Below are 26,307 nucleotides of genomic sequence, written 5' to 3' on the forward strand. Positions count from 1 at the left end.
CTTCTTTCCACTGTACATGACAAACGACAGACAGGAAGTCATTAATTTCCAATAGAGAGTAGTCTGGGAGCAGCATGGAGTTTCTATCATCTGAGTATGCAGAAAATTCGAATCTGATCTGAGTTGCTGATACTTTGAAATATTTGATCTCCTGCGATTTAGACCGTATGCAACCGGCCGACCAGATGTGATGTATTCCAGTGTTGTCCAAGCAGGTTTGTGTATGCGAGAAATATTAGTTTATTTGGTTATGTTTTGAATCAGAAAAAGTATACATATATATGTTATATATATATATATATATATATATATATATATATATATATATATATATATATATATATATATATATATAACATATCTATTGACAAATTTAGGTAATAAAGTAATAAAAATATATTGTTTTTTTATGTTGTCTCCACATTCCCTCCAATATTTTAAGCGGTCTATGAGTTTTTAGTATTAATTTATTCATTCAACCATGGTGAACGCACAGAGAATAATGACTCGTGCTTTTGCACTCCTTTATTTCGGACACTGCGAGAACAGCTTCTCTCCCATGGTGCACTTCAGAGCTGAAAATTCTGTGCCACTGCCATAAGGGGGCATTTTCCTACAGTCGTGTCCAAATGTTTTATGCAGTGAAAAGGCGGCTTAACAGATTAAAAAAATAAGCACAATCCTGTTAGACCCTGCGCCAGGGCTTAAGACACACCCTTAAGGCTTTTGCAACATGCTATTTAGACTTTGTGCCTAGATTGTTAAAATAGAGCTCAAAGAGTTAGAAAACATTATTTGTTGGGTTTTCTGAACTGCAAAAAACACATACACACTCTAGGGACATTAGAGACTTATTTAACATCTTGTAAAAAGGACCATAGTGGATCCCCTTTAATACAAAACAGTATGCAGTTGCTTAGAAGTTTTTTCTATAGTACTGTCAATGTAAAACAATCCCGACAGAGCAGCGCTCTGATTTGTCGAATGCAAGTAGAAGCCTTCCTAAAAGTTGACGTACAGCAGAATAATTTTTTAACTGATGATTTTAAAGTGGTTCAAATAAGTCAGTATTTAAGTAAAATATATTTACTTCGAGTTCATTTACAGCACATTCTTTTTTATTTTTCATTTTTCTTTTATTTGGAAATATGTATAAACTTATTACAACAATATAGATACAAATTTTGATTTTTTTAATATATATAAATGAAATAGTGTATATTAACAGTATACAATCTTAGGTATAAACATAGCAAATATTTAAAAAAATGAATATAATAAAGTATAGAATAATATCGAATATAAATACAGTTAAAGTCATAATTATTAGCTCCCATTTGATTTTTTTTTCTTTTTTAAATATTTCCCAAATGATGTTTGACAGAGCAAGGAAATTTCCACAGTATGTCTGATAATATTTTTTCTTCTAGAAAAAGTCTTATTTGTTTTATTTTGGCTAGAATAAAAGCAGTTTTGAATTTTTTTTTAACTATTTTTGGGACAAAATTATTAGCCCCTTTAAGCTATTTTTAACTTTTTTTTTTTTTTGATTGTCTACAAAACAAACCATCGTTGTAGAATAACTTGCCTAATTACTCTAACCTGCCTAGTTCACCTTATTAACCTAGTTAAGCCTTTAAATGTCACTTTAAGCTGTATAGAAGTGTCTTGAAAAATATATTGAGTAAAATATTATTTATTGTCAACATGGCATAGATAAAATAAATCAGTAATTAGAAATATTTTTTTAAAACTATTATGCTTGGAAATGTACTGAAACAATCTTCCCTCCATTCAACAGAAATTGGGGAAAAAATAAACAGGGGCGCTAATAATTCAGGGGGGCTAATAATTCTGACTTCAACTGGATAATAATAATAAACATTAATTAACCAAAATATATTACGTGGAACGTTGCCTTCATCTGTTTTGTACATACACCAAATTTATAAATGTTCTAAATAAGACCCTATTTCTCTCTCAACTGCAGATCTCTTCTGAAGATCTTTACTTTCTAATGGGCTGTTTATATCCCACACAATAAATAAAGAACTGAAGAAAATGGATGCAATTTAATTTCAAACCACATGAGGGTGCAACGTAGCTCACTATATCAACAAAGTTCTGTCTAAATATTTCATGCTTTAATCTGTAATTCATGCATTATATGTGCATTACTAAAGTGCTAACATGACATATTTGAGGAGGAGGCGGCAGTTTACTCGGCAGCAGTGGATAAAAACTTTAATCTGAAGAGAGCCGCTGGTTCTACAGGATTTAGGTGAATGGTAGGAATGAAGATGCTTGAAAATGCTGATCAGCTCACAGCTGAACACTATGGCATTTACAAAAATACAGTTAGAAAAATAAAAATAAACATTTTGTTCAGTTTTTATCTACGATTAAACATGCATTTAGGTCATGATTTGTTAAAAAATAAAAATAAAAATCAGCAACACAATGGCTTTTAACACTGATAATAATACTTACTGGATTCTTTTATAGCCTCTGGACAGTCTTTATATTTAAATTTCCCCTAATCTTTTTTCTATCATATTTTTCAGATTTTCACCAATCCCAAATTTTGAACACTAGAGGATTTCCCATTTAGATTTTCTTTCAAATAACTGTTTTATCCCTCATTTTATTTACAGTATTTCTTCATTTTAGCTTTTTTATTGTCTTTTTATTAACTGTACAGTTCACAAAGTGTCAATTATTGTAATTCATAATGGTTTAAAACATAACATTGTATATAAAAGAGATATATACTGAAAAAATATTGAATTAAAAATCTGATGTAAATGTGCTCAATATTTTTTCAACCTAACCCAGACTCAAACTAACTTTGTCTCAAAATACTACAAATGTCAAAAATCACTTTGATAAATTGTTTAAACATTAAAGATTGGTGTTGGGTAGAACTGGCTCCCATCATGCAATCAAAACCCATAAATCAGAAACTATGAGAAATTAGATATTTGTTATTGTGTATTTAAAAAAGACAAAAAACTTACATCTGAAATCCCTTTAGAAACTTTTTTTACAAATTACATTTTCAGGTACCTAAAACTCTTGTCATGTACATGAATAAACCATAGAACATTAGCCATTTGCAGTTTAAAATGTGTAAATGCCCGGTTAGTTCATTCGTTTGTTTGTGTCATGTAAGGGATGCTGACAACAGGGTTGAGGATCCACATGCAGTTTATTATGGTCTGGCAGGCTATGGTCAACAGTCAAACAGATACATACAGGAAATCCAAAGTCATGGTCAAATTACAGGCGAACGTACCGTACAGCAACATAAACAAACCTAACAAAGCGAGGCTCAAACACAGCAAGACAAAGGAAATGTGTCGGTAATGAAGTGTGTTTGAGCTCTTTATAAAGTCCATGTAATCAGTTTATAACAATCCTCTGGCGTGTGTGTGTGTGTGTGTGTGTGTGTGTGTGTGTGTGTGTGTGTGTGTGTGTGTGTGTGTGTGTGTGTGTGTGTGTGTGTGTGTGTGTGTGTGTGTGTGTGTGTGTGTGTGTGTGTGTGTGTGTGTGTGCGTGCGTGCGTGTGTGTGTGTGTGTGTGTGTGTGTGTGTCTGTGTGTGTGTGTGTGTGTGTGTGTGTGTGTGTATACAAAGTGCATGATGGAATTTGTAGTTCATTAGGGACAGAATTGTAGTCCAGGTGAAGGTGTGTTTTTACCAACAAACTGCAGGCATTGGATCACTGGTGATCACAACAGGTTTGTTTGTTTTGCTTGTTTGTTTGCAGTTTGTTCATTTATCCAGGGCGTGTTTTCATATAAATCTATTGTGTTCACCTGTTCCTTGTTGTTTTGCCCATTAAATCCTATATGCACACATGTCCTACTTGCATAGACCAGTCTTCCGTTGGTTCTGGTATAAAATATGTGTATAGTGTTCTGCTTCACATTTCTGAGATCTAGTGGTTGTTCTGTTTAGTTTAACAAAGTCTTCTAATATCTTCAATGTACTTGCAAACCATGCATAATGAAAACAAACTCATCAGGCATAGTAGCAGTTCTGTCCTCTATACCAGCAGGTGGTAACAGTCAAAGATAGCCAGTCAATTGTCTATAAATTATACATGGACATTACAAATAGTTCACAAAAAAAAAGCAGCTTCTTGTTGAGGGCTCGTCTGATTTTGGCACTGGATTGAAGATCATTGTGGACCGCTGCCATACAGTTGGTCTCTTTCCAACAAAGGCACAATAAGAAGCCTGAACATCTTGATGAAAAGTACGCCAGTGCGAAGCAGCCAACTCATTTCAATTAGACTTCAGCAATTGCTGTATGTCAGTGCACTGCAGCTGCTTCACTCCATCAGCTGCGCATTGCACACAATCCCTAAAGAGGCTTTACCCCCATTTAATACCAACACCGCTGTCTGATACGCACGCATGCAAAATCTGGGTGAAGAGATGCCATTTGGTCCCTCATGGTACAATAAATGCCACTCGTTCCATGGAAAAGTCAATCTGTTAAATTTTCAGTGTAGAATTGTGCAGCATGAATTGTATATATCTGTTTAAATGTTGGTAGAACAGTAGTTGAGAGCACAGTACAGGTTAACAATAATGATATGAATTATTCAATTTTAAATGATAATAAATTTAATTAGTCCTAATTCATTAAAATTGAGGAGCAACCACAGTGTGCATACATTATATTGTATTATATTTGCACTACTGTATCAGAAATATTCAATTTCTTTCAGAAAATGTTTATATTATATTATATTGTATTATATTATATTATATTATATTATATTATATTATATTATATTATATTATATTATATTATATTATATTATATTATTATTAGATGATTCCAAATTTGGTAAAATTTTACAATAGGGTTCCATTAGCTCGTTAAAGGGATGTTAGACCAAAAATGAAAATGTTTTCATCCAACATGTGATTTCTTTTTCCTCAGCTGTGTAATGTGAAGCGGACGCTGACAAGGGAGTGTGAACCCAAACGCGGGTTTATTAAACAGAATGGTCAGGCAAGCAAAAGTCAACACAGGAGCAGACAGATATATACGAGCAATTCAGAGTCGTGGTCAATAAGCAGGCGAAAGGTCAGTAGAGGCAGGCAGCAACCAATGTAAACAAACAAAATAAAGCAAGGGTCTAATAAACACAAGGTAAGGAAACAGCGTCGTAATGTAGAGATCTGCGTGGTACTAAATTTTGAATCCCGCTCCCGCCTGTACCTGCCAGGTTTTAGCCCGAACCCGACCGCTCCCGCTTATATTAAGCATTTGTTGTCCCGCTGCCCGACCCGCCCCGTTTTCTACTACCGTTTTCCCGCTGGAAAGAGCGGGGGGAGAACAAAACCGAAAACCACCCAGAGTACAGAGTCCAGACAGCCTATAACAAGCTGTCTGTAAAAAAACACACATACACATAAGCACCAAGCACACACAGGCAAAGCTCTTTCTCTCATTCGCGCGCGCACTAACACACACACACACACACACACACACACACACACACACACACACACAGCATTGCGCTATTTCATTTACACACATACATACGCGTGCCACTCGGGAGTCGGGCGCAATATTCCTTGACAGCCCGCTTCTGTCCCAAATTAAACCCGCTACGGATCGCTCCCGCGCTTTATTCGAAAATTCAGAATGAATACCTCTATCGTAATGTTCACTAGACAGCTAACAACACTGAGGTGTGTGTGTGTGTGTGTGTGTGTGTATGTGTGTGTGTGTGCTGTATTTAAAGTCCATCTAATCAGTCCTTGAGCAGCTCCTAGCTATGTGAGTGTAATCAATTGTGATCTGGAACAGGTGTTTGTGAGGGGTGCATAACTGGACCTTGTAGTCGATATACCGGCAGATATGTAGTCTGTTAGCAATCTGCACAGGCTGGATCGCTGGAGACCATGACAAGCTGAACATTAAATATGTATTTAAATAAAACTATTAGTTAATAGTTACCACTGTTGATATTCAAAATAAATAAACAAAAACACATACAAACAATTCTAAATTAATTTAGGCCTTATGAAGCTAAACGATTGATCTGCGCAAGAAATTAAACATTATTTGCAATATTATTAGCTTTAATACAGCTTGGGCTAACAGGAGAATGAGCAAGTGCATACTAAGACATTTAATTAATTTAATTCTATATTAGATACGATTGAATTTACATACAGTAATGTCAGTTAAAAACAGAAATAAAGTCTAAGACATGTAAAAATTTCAATTAATCCCTTATGATTCAACAAAATCAATGATGAATTGCATTTATTCATAGTGATGTGCTTGTACTGAAGTATGTAGCTACATAAATATCTCCAATTTAGGATTGGAATGCTTTAACACTGGCTATTTGGGGTTCAAACAATGCTTTCATGAGTTAAAAAAGCATGTACAGCTAGAACACTTAAAGCAACACATATCACATAACCATCTCGAATCTGCAGTTAGTCATCCCACGGCGAAATATGTTTTCTTTTGCTTTGCTCGGGGTCATTTTTTTTATAAACGGGTCAGCTTGTTTCTGTCTGAACGCCCATACAAACACAGACAGACCTTGCACAGGGTGGCATCCCTGCCATCTCCACACACACACACAGCACCAAATGCCATGGTAATTATCAGTGGCACTGTGACTCTCTGGTCTGAAGCGTGTTCACAGTCTGCCGTAGACATACCATCCACCCACTCCCAGATCCTATTAAAAACAGACCGTCCAGACACACTATTAGCGCGCTGTATCTATGTGCTTATGATGTACCATTCTGCCATCAACAGACTGACGCTTTAATCCTCAGCTGTGTGTTTGCCAAAGCCAAATCTGATAACAACTTATCCCTTAGTCCATGTCTGTTCATATTTTCTGTCAGACACCCATGTTTTCACTAATTTCTGGTCTTGCAGACCAAAACCTATTTCTATTAGGCTGAGGGTTCGGACACCTGAGCAGAATCATGTCATGTTTCAGACAATGTAAACAAGGACATGGAGATTTTTGTAAATGCTGTTTTTCAGTTATGTTAACTGTCAATATGGCTTTTTTTATTGTGTATTTTGGTTAGATTGGCTTGTGCGTCTTGTAAACAACTATGATCACTGGGCATCTGTCATCATACAAAGGAAATGACAGCACAGACAAGCTTAAAACTTTGAAATTGCAAACTCAAATTGACTACACAGCAAGTGTATTGGTCCCACTTAATATTAAGTGTCCTACTATGTACTTACAGCACTTTGAAATATAAATACAATGTACTTACTGTGCTCATAATGTGTTGAAGAATACTTCTGGTGCTCTTGAGGTGGGATACTGGTTGGGTTATGGACAGGTTTGTGGTTTGGGTGGGTTTAAGGTGTAAGGGATGGTCAACAGCGTGATTATGCAGTACATGTAATTACACAAATCTATTTCAGATGTAATAACATGCAAGTGTTTGATCAAGCATAAGTACAATGTAAAAACATGTATTTGGACATTAAGTACATTGTAACAAATTATTAATTTCAGTGTAAGTACACAAGAGTTTAGGCCACAATATAAAGCAGGACCAGTATGTTTTAGTTTATCAATAACTGATACTAAGACTAAAACTATTGGTCAAAATAAAAATTCATTGAATTACATTAAAGAGCCCCTACTATGTTTAAAAGGTCATATTTTGGTTTTGGGGGTCTCCAACAACAGGCTGATATGCATGGTCAAAAAACACTTTAATTGTCTTATAATATGTATTTGTTTCAAACTAATTATTCTAACAACTCCCATTTGATTTGTTCAGCAATTAATTTGTTCCCAAACCCCTCCTTAGCATGATTCTAATCTGTGCTGATTGGTCCAATGACCCAGTCTGTTGTAATTGGTCAACTAAGTTCAGTGCAAAACAGAGAGAAACGCAGTTATGAAGTAGCACCTGCACGTTTTACCTAATTTGGCACTACATATTTGGTGATGTACCCTATCGATTTCTAAATGTTCAGGCAAAAGACTAAAACTCAACACGAACCATCGACTATTTTGTTAAAGAATCAATAGTTTTAAACAGTAATTTTTAGATTTAAACCTCAGCTGGATGTTTTCATTCACTTAGTGCTGTGCTACACACTGCATGAAAGCTCATTTCCAAAAACCCATAATAGACGCTTTTTAAATAAAATAAAGAAATTGCAAATAAAAAACTGAAACAAACAATAGTCACAGAAATAAAAATAGTTTGCAAATATAAATAAGTGTTTTCAGAATTAATAAGCAGACATTTTGTGGCAGGAATGCAGCATCCTGTCTCAAAATCAAGATGTAAAATACATAACAGAATTGGTGTGATGCTAAAATAACATTGCAATATTCTTTTCAAAAATGAAAATATTGCAATTTTGTTTTGTTTTGTTGACGTTTTTAGATATTGTTATCTTAGTACTGCTTTATAAGTTTGCATTCAGTTTGAAAATAACTCAGTGCAAACCAACAACATCAGTCACTCAGCATGAGCTTTTAATAATGCTAATGAGAATAAATATTTGATTAGACGCCAGTATGCTTGTTTGGTAGTGCACTTTTGTTCACTTCTGAATGTTTTAAATGTTTCTGTCATGTTGTGTATAGTGTGAAATTGCTTATCACTGAAATTGTGTCTTATTAGAAAAAGTATTGCTTACTTTTAAAAGAAATCTAAATAATAATAATAATAATAATAATAATAATAATAATAATAATAATAATAATAATAATGCAGTTATTTTTTACACAACAAATTAGGCAGCATAAAGTTGCTGATTAAAAAAAAAAATGTTAAAAGAAGGTTTTAAGAATTTGAAAATTATACCATTAACATCTCAGTGAAACTGTAAAATCATAATTTTCCATCATGCATGTTTTGTTCATGTTGATAACCAAGCATCTTATTCACAAACATGTGCGAAAACAATATGAGCAATGAGCTAAATAAACTCAAACCACTTAAACGGGGTAACTAAACAAGGCACAGGTGAACACAATCAATGAATCAAACTATACACAGAAGCAAAAGAATAATTACCTAGCATTTGCAAAACAGTACAAACTAAAAATCCAAAGAACAGAAACCAAACATGACACTAACAAGTTAGGATCATCATTCCGTTAACCTTCTTTAAACATCAACACATTCATAACAAATAAAAACATGGACATTTTTTGAAACTATTCTGCCTAATTGTGTCAAGATGCATAAATTGTATTAAGTTATCACCAGGTTTTCATGTGTTTAATGGATGCATAGCTATTTAAAAACCTGGTTAAAAGAAAACCAAAGTTTCATTCCTCAAAAGAAACCACTGAGAGGCTTTTGTCTTTCACAGAAAAGCACAGCAAGATTGACGTTTTCTTTGTGAGGCTTTGCAAGTTACATGTGTACATGACTAGAAGGACAAATCAAACCCAACAGACTAAATACAATGATCTACTTCTGGAAAAAAATAAAACAAGGTGACACCAAACAAAGAGGATAATAGATTGCTGTAATAAAAAAACTTGAGTCAACTGCTTGTAAGAAAAAAAAAAGTTAGCATGAGAAGCCAGTAAAGACATTAATTTCTCATCTACTGTAATTTGGAAGGCCGTTTTGATGGATGAAATGACTAATGAAGACTGAGATCTCACCTTGAAGCTGATGTCCCCTTTCTTGCAGCACAGGCAGGCGAGCATGAGGAAGACAAAAGTGAAGAGGCCAGAGAAAGAGACGGCCACCACTGCGAGAGACGACGGCCATGACAGCTCACTCAGCGGAGAGCCACCTGCAGTACAGAAAATACATACTCAGGGTTGAAAAACAATACTGGACTCCGGAGTTCAGGTCACGAAAATCGCTGACCATGTTCAAAAGTGAGTAGTGTTTTATTTCTGTGGTGTTAAATAGACCTTAAATGTCCTGTGAAGTGCATTTTGTTCAATGTGGGACACAACTGAATTCTATCTGCTTGTTAAGTCCTGACGTATCGGTGACGTATGGAATACTGTTTCAAGGTCCAAGCCCTGCTCATTTCAATTGGGAAAATTTTCGTATATGACCACTTTTTTTAGTCATACCACACATTAATGTAAATTTTATATAAAATCATATTGTACACATCAGTCTCTGTGCTTGCTGGATCTCAGACATCAATATTTTAACAATTGAAAAAAAAAAGTTATCACTTTCTGTCCATCTGATATTAGGCATGGACATATATATTGCGATCGTGGTTTTCGAAAGTAATGCATCAATTTGTAAATGTTTATTATTACCATTTGTTGAGTCTCTCCATACAGTTTGATATGACACTTGGACTTATAATAACTTAACAAGCTTAACAAGCAGATAATAACTAAAACATGAAGACAGGGTGGGACATAACGTAGCTCAGCCCCTTTTTAAAAACACAGCCAATTCTGTCATGAACACTCTTGGGATATAGTATGGTAGTTGATATAGTTGATATATTGATATATTTGGTCTTGACGGTATAGATCTGCTACGCTGCTGCTGCATTGATTATTATGGCAGACCAAGTACAGAGAGCTGCTACTGCCAGTATATACACAGACATGCCATCTGAGAATATAACACGCTGCTGCTGCTGCAAACATAATATAGATGTAACCCCCATAGCAGATATAAACACAGGTGAAGTTGGGGTGGAGGAGGATGTCTGAAAATTTAAGCTGATTCCAGCAAGTTCATGGGCTGCCGAGGTGACAGCAACCAATCTTCTGCTCCAAGTCGTTAATGACGCAGGAGCAGTTTAGGTGACCTATCAGCAGTGGTGTAAAGTAACAAATTAAAAATAGTCCAATTACTCTAATTGAGTAGTTGAGCGCCATTGTGCCAAAACTATTTGTAAAATTATATTTAATAGAAGTTTCAAATAATAAAATTATTTATTTTTTTGTTAAAAATGTTTATTTTGCATTTTATATTACTATAATATTAAATATAGTATAATTATTAAATAAGAAATATACTACCCCTCCACTTCTATTGACCATTTGATTGATCCGTTGCAGCTGGATATTATTGTATTGCTCGGTCACATGTTCAAAATGGAGAGAATGTAGAGACGTGGAGCGCAAAATAGAATACTTAAAAAACAACAACAAACAATGCCTTAAAATGAAAACTGCAATGACAAATTGGATAATAAGAGATTATTATCCACTATTATTATTATTATACACTATTATTATCATACTTTTAATTAACTTCTAATGTTTCTAAGCCATATAATTAATTATTCATTATCGCCACCTAGTCACTTTCACTTTTCAAAGAAATATTACAAATGCGGGAGAAATACGGGAAAATACATACACAGAAAAGCGCATAGAATGATAAAATACGATAGAATTAATAAGGCAAAAACGGGCGGGTTTATAGGTATGAGTTGCATACGATGGCACACACATTTGGATTCAAAATCATTTAAAACAATAAAATGCAGTCACACTGCCAAGTGTAAAGTTCATGTAGATGTAGATTTCAAATCATACGTACAGTTGAGGTCAAAAGTTATAAGAATAATCTGAAAAATGTTCTTTTTTTCATTATTGATTAATTAATTATTTTGCCAAAATAAGAGAGATGTATGTTTATGTAAGTACAGACCTGAACATATTTCAGATAAAATAGAAAATAATATTTGGATTTAAAAAGTCCCCTATATACATTTCATTATAACGATTCTTAACCCGGTTAAAACTGACACATTAACAAATAGTCAGAATATTCACATTTTTTTGTAACTGAAATGTTTAATAATCCTTCCATCAAGTTCTATTTTTATACCATATACATGTTTTTTTATAAATTTATTATGTATCATATTGATACATGAGGCCTTTTGGTAACTTTTTTTGAACTCAAAATTATTTAAGTTTTAGTCACAAAAAAGTTTGCCCATAACAGTTTGATAAAATATAACATTTCAGGCAGTTTGTCTCTGTTTATTTTTTAACACTAAACATTTCACAGTCTTTTTTTATTTCACTCTGTGAGAGGTGTAATAGCAGTTTCAGTCAATTGTTCATCCAAAGGCAGACCTTACAACTCTCACAGTATGCATGTGAGAAGTGATTGCATTGCATGGCGTACTTTTGCCCTTTAGGACTCCCATATCTATCATTTTGTTTTGATAAATGTAGTACAGGAAGTACAAAAGCAAGGCATGTCAAGATGCTATTATAATCATTTGGTGAGGAAAATGAAATTGAGAAGAAATTTGGGGTCGGATGAGATGTATTTTTTTGTGACGTACCCTGCTTAATGTAATTATACTTTTACTACTTCATACTATTTCAGTTGTGCTCAGAACTGCAAAACGTATTTGTTTGAAGCATGTTGATGAGGAAAAAAATATCCTTAATTTATGTAGTCATTTTCCTGGGAGAGAACTTGAACCCACATACCACTCAGTAAATGTGCAGTTGCACCCCTGCCTGCAGTTCTTACTTTCTTTCTTGTCTATGGTGATTAAAGTAGATGAATCAGTCCTGTGATTCTTGTCCAATCAAATCGCACATTGAAAGTAAACCGCGTCATACTGAACAACCTCAAGACATGGGCGCTTTAGCATTAAAGCATTAAAATACATAACAAATGTCCAAGAAGATGTCCAAGATCTTTACATGAAATGACCCAGAGACTGTTTATAGACTGCATGTCACTGATGAGAAAATTAAGGATGTGGACTGTATGATGACTGAAATCACCAAACAGCCTAAATCACTAAATGGAACGAAAGAAGAATGGAAAGAAGGGTCGAATGAAGGAAGGGCCGAACAAGGGATGTAAGGAAGGACCGAATGATTGAAGGAAGGGTACACGGGAGTAAACAAACAAAGGAAGGAACGAATGAACGAACAAACAAATGAACAAAAGGCCTAATAGGGCTGGACAATCATTCAATATCAATACATATCGCATAATAATACATAATTCTTTTCAATTTACATTTACATTTACATTTAGTCATTTAGCAGACGCTTTTATCCAAAGGGACTTACAAATGAGGACAAGGAAGCAATTTACACAACTAAGAGCAACAATGAATAAGTGCTATAGGCAAGTTTCAGGTCTGTAAAGTCTAAGAAGGGAAGTATTAGTAGTATTAGTATTTTATTATTTATTTATTTTTTTTTGTACAGTTAGTGTGATATTCAAAGAGGCAATTGCCGATTAGGAAGTGAAGTGGAGACTAAATAGTTGAGTTTTTAGTCGATTCTTGAAAGTAGCGAGTGACTCTGCTGTTCTGATGCAGTTAGGGAGTTCATTTCACCAACTGGGCAGATTGAGCGTGAGCGTGAGCGAAAGTGATTTCTTCCCTCTTTGGGATGGAACCACAAGGCGACGTTCATTCACAGAACGCAAGTTTCTGGAGGGCACATAGATCTGCAGAAGTGAGAGCAGATAAGAAGGAGCAAGGCCAGAAGTCACTTTGTAGGCAAACATCAGAGCTTTGAATTTGATGCGAGCAGCAACTGGCAGCCAGTGCAAACGGACTAGCAGCGAAGTGACATGTGCTTGTTTAGGTTCATTGAAGACAACTCGTGCTGCTGCATTCTGGAGCAGTTGAAGAGGCTTGATATAGTTAGCTGGAAGCCCAGCTAGTCGAGAGTTGCAGTTATCCAGTTTGGAGAGAACAAGAGCTTGAACAAGGAGTTGAGCTGCATGTTTAGATAAGAAGGGTCGGATCTTTCTGATGTTATAGAGTGCAAATCTGCACGATCGAGCAGTTCTAGAAATGTGGTCAGAGAAGTTTAGTTGGTCATCAATCGTTACTCCAAGGCTTTCACCATTTTGGATGCAGTAATGGTTGCCCCATCCATCTGGATTGAAAAGTTATGGTGTAGAGTCGGGTTGGCAGAAACTACAAGCATTTTCGTTTTTGCGAGGTTCAGCTGAAGATGATGATCTTTCATCTAGTGTGAAATATCCAACAGGCAGGCTGAGATACGAGCTGGAACCGAGGGATCATCAGGATGAAAAGAGAGGTATAGCTGGGTATCATCAGCATAGCAGTGGTAGGAGAATCCATGTCTCTGGATGACTGGTCCTAGAGATGATGTGTAGATGGAGAAGAGAAGTGGCCCAAGAACAGAGCCTTGAGGTACCCCAGTGTTTAGATGCTGTAGGTTGGACACCTCTCCTCTCCAAGACACCCTGAATGACCTGTCAGAGAGGTAAGATCTGAACCATTGTATAACAGTGCCCGCAATGCCCAGTGACTCGAGCGTAGATAGCAGGATCTGGTGGTTGACAGTGTCAAAAGCAGCTGACAAGTCCAGCAAAATGAGGACTGATGATTTAGAGTCTGCTTTAGCCAGTCTGAGATCCTCCACGACCGAGAGCAGGGCAGTCTCAGTTGAATAACGGTGATATGAGTTTTAAACCCTTTTCCGGTATTTCGATACAAATTTGCATATATATATATATATATATATATATATATATATATATATATATATATATATATATATATATATTATTTATCATATATATAAGATCTTATACATTATATCATTTGTCGCAGAGTGACGGTCAGTGCTCAGCCGTCAGAAAGAGCGTGATGTACATCATCACGCAAGTGACACCACAGACACGCTGTGAGCGCTCAGCAGCACAGCAGTTGGTTAGCTCCGTCGCAGAAAGTTTGCCCTAAAGTGTGCCCTGAATACAGATGTGAATGAACAAGCTTCCACAAGTAAGAATGCAGACGAATTAATTGATGAGAGAGGAAAAACTAATGCATTGGTGTGGAAATGGTTGGGCTTTTAAAGTTCTGATAAACTTATAGTTTCGATGCTCTGCTAAATGTGAGGGAAAGAGATGCCGACTAGCATCGGGGACACATCAAATCTGTTCCACCCAATAGAACATACTGAGAGTCAGAAGCAATGACAGAAGATGAGGCATCATAAATGTTTAAGCCAACTTGTCGCCTCACCACCATCCACCTTCCCGACACAGAAATCAGCGGTGTCAGAAGAGAAGACTGAAGCAAACGGATGGCTAGAGGCGCCGTGTAGGATTTAATTTAAACTTTGCTTAACACGTGCATATATACCTAGAAATAAATGAAACATACGCAAATACATTTAAACTTGATGCATGAATACTGCATGAATCCACATATTCAAGCACATACATTAACACACACATACATAACTCGATCCTCGCATAAACACTATAATTAACACTCACACATAAGCTTGCTGTATGGCTTGCATTTTGCACTCGCGAAACTTACAAAATGAAATTCACAGACATATTCATCCGGAATCTGGTTATTGCAAACCTGATGAAATAGAAAGAGTGTGATTAACAGAGGTATTCAATCTGTTAAATAATGAAAATGTGTTATATAAAATATTAAATATTAGTCGATATGAAAACTATTTGTTTCTATTGCAAATATTAATGTAGCCTATACTCTTTTAGATTTTTTTTAAATTATTATTATTATAATTATTATTATTATTCTTTTTTTTCACGATCTGGATGTCATAATTGTTTTTTGCATTATTTGTATTGTTAAATATCCAGCATATACAAAAAAAACAAAAAAATTGCTGATAAAAGTTTCTGTTCACATTGGTCAAGCTAACCTCCATGAACTATCTATATATCATTTTAATAAATAAATAAGCTGAGTTTTAGTTTGACAGTTTATTTCACATTTCTTGTTTGTAAAGGTTAAATACAAATAAAAATTAATTATACATTGTTGTATTGTTATTATTAAAAAAAAAGGTTTAAGAACCTGGTATTATTGACTTTGCATATTCAGTTTGCAGAGATTTGTGGGTACAGACATCTATTGTGTGCGTTCTTGGCAGATTTTTCCTGTGTTTTTAATATTGTCCATATCAATATCGGAATTATATCGTATCGACCGAAATTAAGAAATATACCATGATATAAATTTTTGCCATATCATCCATCCCTAAGGCCTAATGAAGGAAGGAACAAAAGAATGAATGAATGAGTGAACAAATGAAGGGAGGAACAAAGGAAGAATGAATGAAGGAAAAAACTAACAAACAAATGAAGGAAAAAAAAAATAAACGAATGAATAAAGAAAGGACAGAACGAACAAACAAAGGAAGGAAGAAATATAGGAAGATAACTGAATGCACTAAAGAATGTTCCCTTTACACATCCCTGCACAAACTTTTCACAGTGTAAAACTCACTACTCTAGAGTACTTGAAAGGTCTACTTTTTACTTGTACTTTGAGTAATATTTACAACAGATAGTTTGAAAAAGCTGCTTTTCAAGTAATGGTTCTTTTACTTAAGTATGATTTTTAGTACTCTTCACCAACACTGAAAAAAAAGCACAGAAAATGTGTTCTAGAAATTTGTTGGTTTTCTTTTCAGTTTAATCTCATTTATTAATCAGGGGTCACCACAGCGGAATGAACCGCCATTGCTAGTTAATTAACTACTGTAATTGACTGTACGCTAATAAATTTTGAACAAAGTAATATTGAACTTTTTTTTTTTCTGTAACACTTGATTATAATGACAACAGTCGTGTGTTATATAATACTATATTTAAAATGAATATTTTTTAAAAGTACTGAGTTGGGCTGCACGACATTGGAAAAATCTGATATTGCAATATTTTATTTTCATGCGATAAATATTGTGATATGAATTCTTACTTGGCTTTGTCTCGTTTCCAGTCTAAAAATCTAAATATTCTTAGATCAAGTAAAAATATTGTTTCGTTTTTAACTTAACAGAAGAAAAAAGGCAAAACTAAAAGTTTTCCTCAAAACAAGCAAAATTATCTGTCAGTGAGCTATGTAAAATAATCTTGTTTCCGCGTTGAAATGTAGATATTTGGACTAGAAACAAGACAAAAGTTCAGAAAAGCTTTTTTTTTTTTTTTTTTTTTTTGTGCATAAATGATATAAATGCCTTATGAATACAGTTAATAAATACAATTTTGTTGCTGCAGTGTATCCATTGCAAGTGTGTACACTGCGATATTGATACTGAAACTATATATTGTGTAGCCCCAGTACAGGGTTGTAACTTCATTAAAAATGTTTAATTCACAAATACACGTATAGATGTTAAAGCAAATTTTACTCTGCTATTCTGTTCCACTTAAGAATACTTCACAATATAGCTGAAGCAACTTCCTGCAGACATTGAGGCCTATTTGTGACCAAAATATAAATATAAAAACTTGGGGAAACTTTTTAATTATTACACGAAATATCACTTTTTTTCCTCTTTATCTTCATGAAGATACTATCAGAAGCTATCAAAAGCTGATAAGAGAATAGCACAGGTTATCAAAATGTTTTTTAACAGCGTGTGAAGTAGCGTGCGGCTGCTGTCAGTAATTTGATTTTGTGTGCAACTCATTTAAACAGATCACTTGTCCATGAAGGAACATGATGAAACCGGCGATAATTGAGGCTAAAGCTGCTTTTTCTTTTTGCGGTTGGATCACTGAGACGCAATCTGCATGATGATGAGGTAAAAGGTAAAAAATAAAAACAAATATGAGATGACTCACTATTCATTCAATAATGAAGCACAAATTGCATCGTTTTATCAGTTAATGAAGCGAATAACAGTGATACTGATGTCAAAGTAAATCCAGGAAATGTGAGGTTGTGCAAATGAGTTTCTGAGTTTGACTGGCTGTATATACTACTTAAAGGAAATTGAGAAAACGGATTGTAAACTTAATATTACAAAACACAGATGGATTTCGGAAAACTTGTTTGCAGAAAGGACTTTTAAAGAATGCTGTGGCAAAGTAGTTGCTAATTTATTGTTAAATGGCACCTATGATGAAAATCATCTTTTGAAAGCTGTTTGGACAGGACTGTGTGTAGATATAGTGTGTGCATGGTCATTTTGGAGTGGTAGAAACACAAGTCTCTTTTTTTTTAAATTTCCTGACAGTGGGTAGCTCGATCGCCTCATAGCAAGAAGGTCGCTGGTTCGATCCCCGGCTGGGTCAGTTGGCGTTTCTGTGTGCATGTTCTCCCTGTGTTGGTGTAGGTTTCCTCCAGATGCTACGGTTTCCCTCAGAGTCCAAAGACATGTGGTATGGGTGAATTGGGTACGATAAAAAATTGTCTGTGGTGTGTGCGTGTGTGTGTATGGATGTTTCCCAGTGAAGGGTTAAAGCAGGAAGGGCATCCGCTCTGTAAAACATATGCTGGAAAAGTTGGCGGTTCATTCCGCTGTGGCGACTCCAAATTAATAAAGGGACTAAGCCAAAAAGAAAATGAATGAATGAATATAATAGGATCCAAATCCCTCCAATTGTAAGGCCCACCACAATGTGATGTACCTACTGGTAGTTTCTTATGGGTCACGTCACGGATACTACGTGCAAATCTTTTACAGTCTATGGTATTAAAATGTTACCATAGTAATGCGTATAATCATATCAACAAAACAGGACATGCTCAAAGCAACTACGATTAAAACATCTGTTCAGCTCTCTGTGATCATCAATCCTCATCAAATGTGATCAAGAATGACATTTAAGATAAGATTAAAAGGTTTTTTAAAAAGTGCACATTTGTAATGAATTACATCATGAATTTTACCATCTTTACATTATCAACACAGCCGCATGTCAGTAGAGTTAAAAAAAAGAAGACACTTTTTTTTCACATTTGTTATGCAAAAACAGTGTAAAGTTAAACGCGAGTGTGTGCGTCCGCTGTATGTGTGTGTGTGTGTATGCGTGAACTTTGTAACTAAATTATGTGTGACTCATCATTGCAGCTCCACATCAAATATATCAAATAATCATTGGGAACATTCTTACTGCAATATTTTTCACAAACATTACGTGAAATTTGCTTACTTCATGTCTGTCACTGTGCTGTTTATCTGATGCAGTAAGAGATTAAGGCACACTCTGGCAGGCATGTGGGAACAGGGGGTGGGAAGACCTAGCATTAAAGGCACAGGCAACAAAAACAGCTACATATTGTTCTGAGCAGAACATTCTATTATATATATATTATATACTGCTCTAAAACTTGCTATTTTTTAAATGTCTGGGTGAAAAACTAATTTTTTCCCCATTGAACACAATATATTTTAGAATATATATACATTTGAATCATAAACATGTTAGGCTAAATAATTCAAATAAATCATTGAAAAAACAGGTTTCTTTATAACTTGAGAAGGCAATTTTGGACATTTTCTGTAGATATAAACTAAGCCGTTGCATTATTCAGGTCTATAGCATGGTTGGATGCTGGTTTATAAGTGATTAGTTTTACAAATAGATTTTGATATGGAGAATCCTTTTCTGCTGGAGATACTGCTGCCCTATAAAATTAAATAAAATAGTAATAAACCTTGAAAACGGTTATTGCCCTAAGCCTAGCATGATTTTAAAGAAATAGTTTACCCAAAAATAAAAACTGGCCTAATTTACTCACCCTTTACTTGTTTCAAACCTTTAAGTGCTTTTTTTTCCCTCTGTTGAACACAAAAGAAGATATTTTAAAGAAAGTTCGAACTTGACATATACATATACTTGACATATACTGCATATACAGTTGTTTTTCCAACTGTGAAAGTCAAGAGTTACAGCTTATTAGCTTTCTTCTAGATATCTTCTTTTGTTTTCAACAGAAGAAAGAAACACATAAAGGTTTGCAACTACTCGAGGGTGAGTACATTTTCATTTCTGGGTGAACTGTCCCATGATTCTAACAGGATTAGCATGCTGTTCACAAATGAACATTTCAGCAGTTCATTGTTAAAGCATGAATACATTCACCAGAAGAAACACAGGCTATAAAAGAACTACACCACAGTCAAATGACTTCAACATCACTACCAAATATATATTTTTTGTAACAGTATAAACACAAAAAGGCTGTAAATGTGAATGAATGAATTTGTCTGCTGATGACGAGTTAAAACTCATCCTCAGAATATTGAAATTACAAAATATTGAGTATTGACGCCACAACCATATCACCCTGCAGCCCAAAACAGCTGAAGCTAAGCAGGGCCGAGCCTGATCAGTATCTGGATAGAAGACCACATGGGAAAACTAGGTTGGAGGTGATGTTAGTGAGGTCAGCAACAGGCATTCAACCTGTGGTCTGTGAGAGTCCTAACGCCCTAATAAAGTGAAGAGGACAGTATACTGTCAGTGAGTGCCGTCTTTCTCTCTGTAGCCTTAAAAAAATCCCATGGCACTTCTCATAAAGAGTAGGGGTGTAACCTCGGGGTCCTGGCCAAATTTCCTCCATTGGCCCTTACCCATTATTGCCTCCCAGTCATCCCCATCCCCCCAAAAAAGGATAAAAATCTGAAATGTGAGGGGAGAATGTTGCTGTTCGAATGTGCCTCTCTAATCCATCCAGTTTGATTGCCTATATGCTAATGAAGGAGAATCGACGGGACTCGGGCCAGCAGCGTTTAGGCTTTTTCGCACTCTGTCAACAGAGGACACAGCAGAAGCAGGTGTCACATTTTTGACTCCAAAGATTTAATCTGACTTTCACAGTAATCCCTGTGTCAGCAGTGGACACACAAAACATTGTAGACAGACAGACACACACACACAATTTAAAGGAATAGTCATTCATTTTCTTTTTGGCTTAGTCCCATTTTTTCATCAGGGGTCGCCATAGCGGAATAATCGTCAACTTATTCAGCATATGTTTTAAGCATCGAATGCTGCAACCCATCACTGGGTAACACCCATTCATTCTCATTCTTACACACACACACACACACACACACACACACACACACACACACACACACACTAAAGACATTTTAGTTTATTCAATTCACCTTAAGCACATGGACTTGTGGGGGAAACTGGAGCACCCGGAGGAAACCCATGCAAACACAGGGAGAACATGCAAACTCCAATGTATAGGGATAGTTTATTAATGGGTTAACCCATATAATCCCACCGGTCACAATTGTGACCACAATTTTTACTATTTTTAAACAACTCTTATTATAAAGCACTTGTTCATATAAAATGAAAATGTAAGATGTCTAAATGAGTTCAGGGCAGGTCTAACATGATTGGGTAGTTTGGCTATGTGACCATAAACATTAATTTCCTAGTACTGCCATCTAAATGAAAGGATACTGTCAAAGCTCAGAAATGACTGGTACGTTTTTAACTTTTAAATAGGCAATACATCTTTTGCATGCATCATCATGAAAGGGTTATCTATACATACATGTGTATTAAAATTATATTATTAAATCGTTTTTTTTTTTTTCTGTTGTCAAACTGCTGTTAATTGAAGACGTTCTCAATTGTGACCGGTAGTATAACACAGGTAGTCTATGTCCACATATGGCATTCTGTGTCAGTCTGTGACGGTCGCACAACATTTTCATGTGACAAGTGTGCCAGGCCAATGCACTTCAAGAAGTTCCATAATGTCTAGGGATACATATAATCCATAAGTTCAATGAGTTTAACCAGTACACAGTTGTGAATGTTTTGTAATAATTCCATATAATTGGGACTAAATGATAGAGGACAAATGTGGGCCACAGTTGGCAAAATTTTAAGGATAATCTGGGTCTAAACCTAAATTGGCTTATATGTGTAGGTGCAAATTTGGCACAGTTATCTTAGGCCATATGTGGACCACTTTAGGCAAATATTCACCACAGTAAACTTAGGCTAATGCAGATTTGAGCCTATAGTGGCCCAGAGAAAATATTGCAAACTTTGCCCAGTTATTTTAAAACATATATCGGCCACTTTTGACAAATATTCAGAACAGTAAAGGGTTATAAAAAGGTGTGATAATTTTAGGGTTCAAACTATAGCTCTTTGACATGGCAGATATCTTTGACATTGAGTATGTGGTCTGGATGTACTGTAAGTGTGGGCCAGATCTGGGCCAGAATAAATGCAAACTGTGGCCAAGAATAGGGCAAATTCTGGTTCATTTGGTTGAATTCTGGCTGATATGTGGTATTGCTTTAGCGTATTTGTGGCCCAGATCTGACAAACAGGAGTAGACCGCCGGAGAGCCATCATTCCATTCAGTATGTGGTCCAGATGTAAGTGTCTAGTGTGGGCCAGATTTGAGCAACATGAATCTTGCTAGCTGGGTATTTCTGTTAATAATGAAGTTTATAATAATTTCCACTATGTTCCTATAATTTGTCATTTTTTTCATCATTTTATTTGAATATTTGTGTTAAAATAATGCTTTAGATTGCTATTTTGTTATTTTTGAAACTGAGCCAGACATTGTTTACTTCTTGTTAATGAAATAAAAAAATTTTCAACAAGTTAAACCAGTCTTTAAACATTGCTGGCTGGAGATTTCTAATGTTGTGCATGCATTTACACTATAGACTTAGACTCCCCATGTGTTCTACTACTGCTCACTATTGTGACCAGAGATGAAACTCTCATGGTCTTCATGGACTTTTCATTTATTTTTTTTCATAGAAAATTGACATTGATTGTTTAATATCCATATAAATACAGATTTTTTTTTTCTTTGTCATGATGACAGAAAAATATTTTACTAGATAACTTTCAAAATATTGGTATTCAGCATAAAATGCAATTTAAAGACGTAACTAGGTTATTTAGGTTAACTAGGTGAGTTAGTGTAATTAGTTAAGTCATTGTAAAACAGTAGTTTGTTCTGTAGACAATTAAAATATATGTTGCTTAAGGGTTTTTAAATGTTTTTAAAATGTATTGTTTTAATTCTAGCCAAAATAAAACAAATACCTTGCTCTGTTCAACATCTTTTGGGAAATATTTGAAACAAAAAGAAAAATTCAAAGCAGGACTAATAATTTTGACTCATCATTTACTCACTTGTTCTAAACCTTTTGAAGAATGTTAGAAACTATTGGCATTGACTTCCATACTACTTTGCTGCTATGGTTGTAAGTGGTTACCTATTCAAAAATTAATTGAAATAACTTTGGTGCTCAACATGAAAAAGAACATTTGGAACCGTGAGTTAATTATGAATTAATTTAGCTTTATGGATGAACTATCCTTTGTGCACTCTCTCAGTTGAAAATAAGATCAACATCCTGATCTATTCACCACAATAGCCATGTGTCCTGAAATAGAGGAAGTGGCTGGTTTTGCTGATATGCTGACACATGTTGCCTTGGACAACATGTTCCACATATGACGTCTGCCAGCAGTCAGCCGGGTTTAAGGTCAATACCTCCAAACAGAAATAAACACGAGATATAAATACACAAATGAAAGAAAACTAATCTGATCCAATGTTCTAAAACCTAGTAAGCTTCCCTGCTGCATGCTACCTATATGCAGCTGTTTTATGATGGAGCATCATTCATTCATTTATTTTCCATTGGCTTGGTCCCTTTGTTCATCAGAGGTCGCCACATCGGACTATATCGGCAACTTATCCAGCGTATGTTTTAAACAGCGGATGCCCTTCCAGCTGCAACCCAGTACTGGGAAACACCCATACACTCTTATTCACACACATACACTACGGCCAAACCAAAGCACCAAAAGGAAACCCTTACGAACATGGAGAGGACATGCAAACTCCACACAGAAATGCCAACTGACCCAGCCAGGACTCAAACAAGCGACCTTCTTAATGTGAGGCGACAGTGTTTACCACTGAGCCATCGTGACACCCCGGATATCAACATTTATCCATTTTAATGAATTCACTTGCCTTCAGCTTAGTCTTGATTTGACAAGGGTCATCACAGGTGAATGACCGGCCAACTATTTATATTTTTTATGCAGCAGATGCCTTTCCAGCTGCAACCCAGTACTGGGGATGGTGCGTTTTAATTTATACTTAAATTATTAAAAGTTAAAAAACAATATAGCAATATAAATCAATATTTATATCTCTTTTTGCGTTATGTATTTTTGAATGTTGTTTATGATTATGGTTTGTAGGCCTGCATAATTAGTAGATTTTAAACCAAAATCACGACTTGAAAAGCTGCTATTATTTCGATTATTATGGCGAGAGAGGTGAGCACAAAACATTTTTATAAGGTTTTATATATCTATATATTAGATTTTATATATAATTTATTAAAGATTTAAGACACCCTCGATCACATTTTTTTTTTTGTTGTAATTTTAAGATTTGTGTTAAGCCTCAGGTAAGACAATGTTAGCACATATCAACTTTATTTGTGAGAAATTTGTCAGCTATTTTCATCCTCTGTGTTTGAAATAATTTTTGGAGTAGATCGAAATTGGTGACGTAGCGCAGATCTGCTAGTGAAGTGATGACGGGATGGTTTCTCATTATTAATCATAGAAGGGTTTTCTTGTCCTATGAGAACACCCTGCTTCTTATTTATTCATGAGAGCATGTGCTTTCCGAAGGCTAGGCAGACCTGCCAAGATGTAAGACAAATGACTGTGTGAGACTGCGTTTGCGCATGGCAAGCAGTATTTAGCCGTTCATGAAGGGTCATAACATTATGTGTTTGTTTCCATGATTTACAGGGTTTGTTGCATGTTTTTCGCTGCAATGCTGTCAGGGCCGATACAGCAATGCTGTTGGTTTGCAGCAAGCTTTTTTGTCGGGAGAGCTGTACGAGAATTGGAAAATGGCGGACTTTGTCTTTTATCAATTGAGTTTGTTACTATTCAGACACATCGCCTACATCTGTGCTGTTGTGTTCGCACATGTTTAAAATCCTCCGGATTACCGACAGGGTTTGAAATAGATAGGGAAAGAGATCTGCTGCACTGCTATTAACTGTGTCTGCATTCAGACCAGGGGATTGAGGAGGAGAGAGATCCTCCTCATTCATAGTGTTTACATAATTAGCTTTATGATGATATAACAAATTGTGGTTATGTTTATATGAAATTATATATAACATATGTAGCCGGACATTACATTACTGTTTATTTTTTTTGCATTTTTACTTTGTAAACTTTAAAGGCATGGGTTTCCTAACAGTTTGGATCTCATTTTGTGAGCCAACTGACAACAGTTGTTCGCTCCCCTCTTTCTTCCTCTGCTCTGCTGGCCACGCCCACTTCTTCCTCTGTTTGCAGCACTCTACGCTCATCATAAAGCATTTTTTGTTTAATTCAGAGGTAGGTTTGCACTGAAAGAAGGGGATATCATGACCCTTTAAATTAAATTTAAAATACTGTAGTTATTTTCTTAATTTGTCATGACAACTGACACCTTTATTGGGAAAAAAAATGTTTTCAAATAAATATTAGCATATAGCGTTAAAACCACCACATCAATAACAGCACATCAAAACTGTAGCTCTATTATGAAAAATCACAATTAGATTTATTTCTCAAAATCATGCAGCCCTAATTGTATGGTAAAAATGTAATTTTCCAATGTGGATAATAAGGTAAAATACAGTATGTATGTCTGTTACAGACAGTAAATGTAAAAATGTATGTCTGTTACATACAGTAAACAGTATGTCTGTTTAGGCATCTTTTATTAAGTGACAACGCAAGAAGCTGAATGTTTTGACAAAAGAATTGTTTATTAAACAGCATTAGCATGCGTCAATTGCTAGTCTAAATATAACGGTTTATATTGGCATTGACTGATGTTTAGGTTTTGATGTTGTAGTAAAAAAAAAATCTTCTGTTGACCTGCCTTTCATATATCACCATAAAAGACAGTTTCATGCTTCAGCTACAAATGTATTTTTAAATCGCATGAAAAACCTAAATTTACTAAATTTGTCTATTTTGCTAGCTCATATTGTCATTCTTAAAGTGAATAACAATCCAAGTCAATCCACTGAAATATTTTTATTTTAAAATATTCAATCAAAAGTCTGGCCATTTGCTTCCACCTATAAAATGATAGCGGTTAATGCCAATGTGAGGGCTTCCATAATAAATGTGCATTAATCTCTTTAACCACACCTCTTTTACCATTAGTTTGCTTTGAGGGAAAAGTGTGCTAAAAAGCTCCACCCCCTACCCCACTCCATATATATATTGTTTCATATTTAATAATCAGTTTCAGTTGGAAGTCCATCAACATACTGAAATAAAACTTCTGCTTCAGGCAGACTTTAATGTTTTGCCGAAGAACAAAATGTCACCTACATCTTTAATGGCCTGAGGCTGAGTAAATAAACAGTTAATTGTATGTTTATGTGAACTATCATTGTCTACATAGGCATCCTAGTAGGTTTTGGAGCAGATTTAGTGTCACTCGGCAGCAGTGGAGCTTGTGGGCACACTCAACACCACATGCACACACACGGTCAGCAACGTGTTGGCTGTACGAAAGCATT

At 35.3% G+C, this 26,307-nt stretch overlaps 1 protein-coding gene and 1 long non-coding RNA gene across 4 annotated transcripts in view; both read right to left on the reverse strand.

Moving 5' to 3' along the window:
* The window catches only part of lmtka (lemur tail kinase 1 a), a 154,612-nt gene that overhangs the window by 46,529 nt on the left and 81,776 nt on the right, over positions 1-26,307 (reverse strand). For all 3 annotated transcript variants that reach the window (XM_087245173.1, XM_087245174.1, XM_087245175.1), the window contains exon 2: positions 9,661-9,794. In XM_087245173.1, coding sequence (XP_087101299.1) covers positions 9,661-9,794 — 134 coding nt within the window. The remainder of the gene's footprint in view (positions 1-9,660; positions 9,795-26,307) is intronic.
* LOC147846059 (uncharacterized) lies at positions 5,551-8,550 on the reverse strand. The gene is made up of 2 exons (XR_015481300.1): positions 5,830-8,550; positions 5,551-5,647 (listed from the first exon to the last, which is right to left on the reverse strand). It is a non-coding gene; the product is annotated as an uncharacterized LOC147846059 (long non-coding RNA).

This window comes from Danio rerio, chromosome 3, assembly GCF_052040795.2.
Source record: "Danio rerio strain M-AB ecotype USA chromosome 3, GRCz13ab, whole genome shotgun sequence".
NCBI classification, from domain to species: domain Eukaryota; kingdom Metazoa; phylum Chordata; class Actinopteri; order Cypriniformes; family Danionidae; genus Danio; species Danio rerio.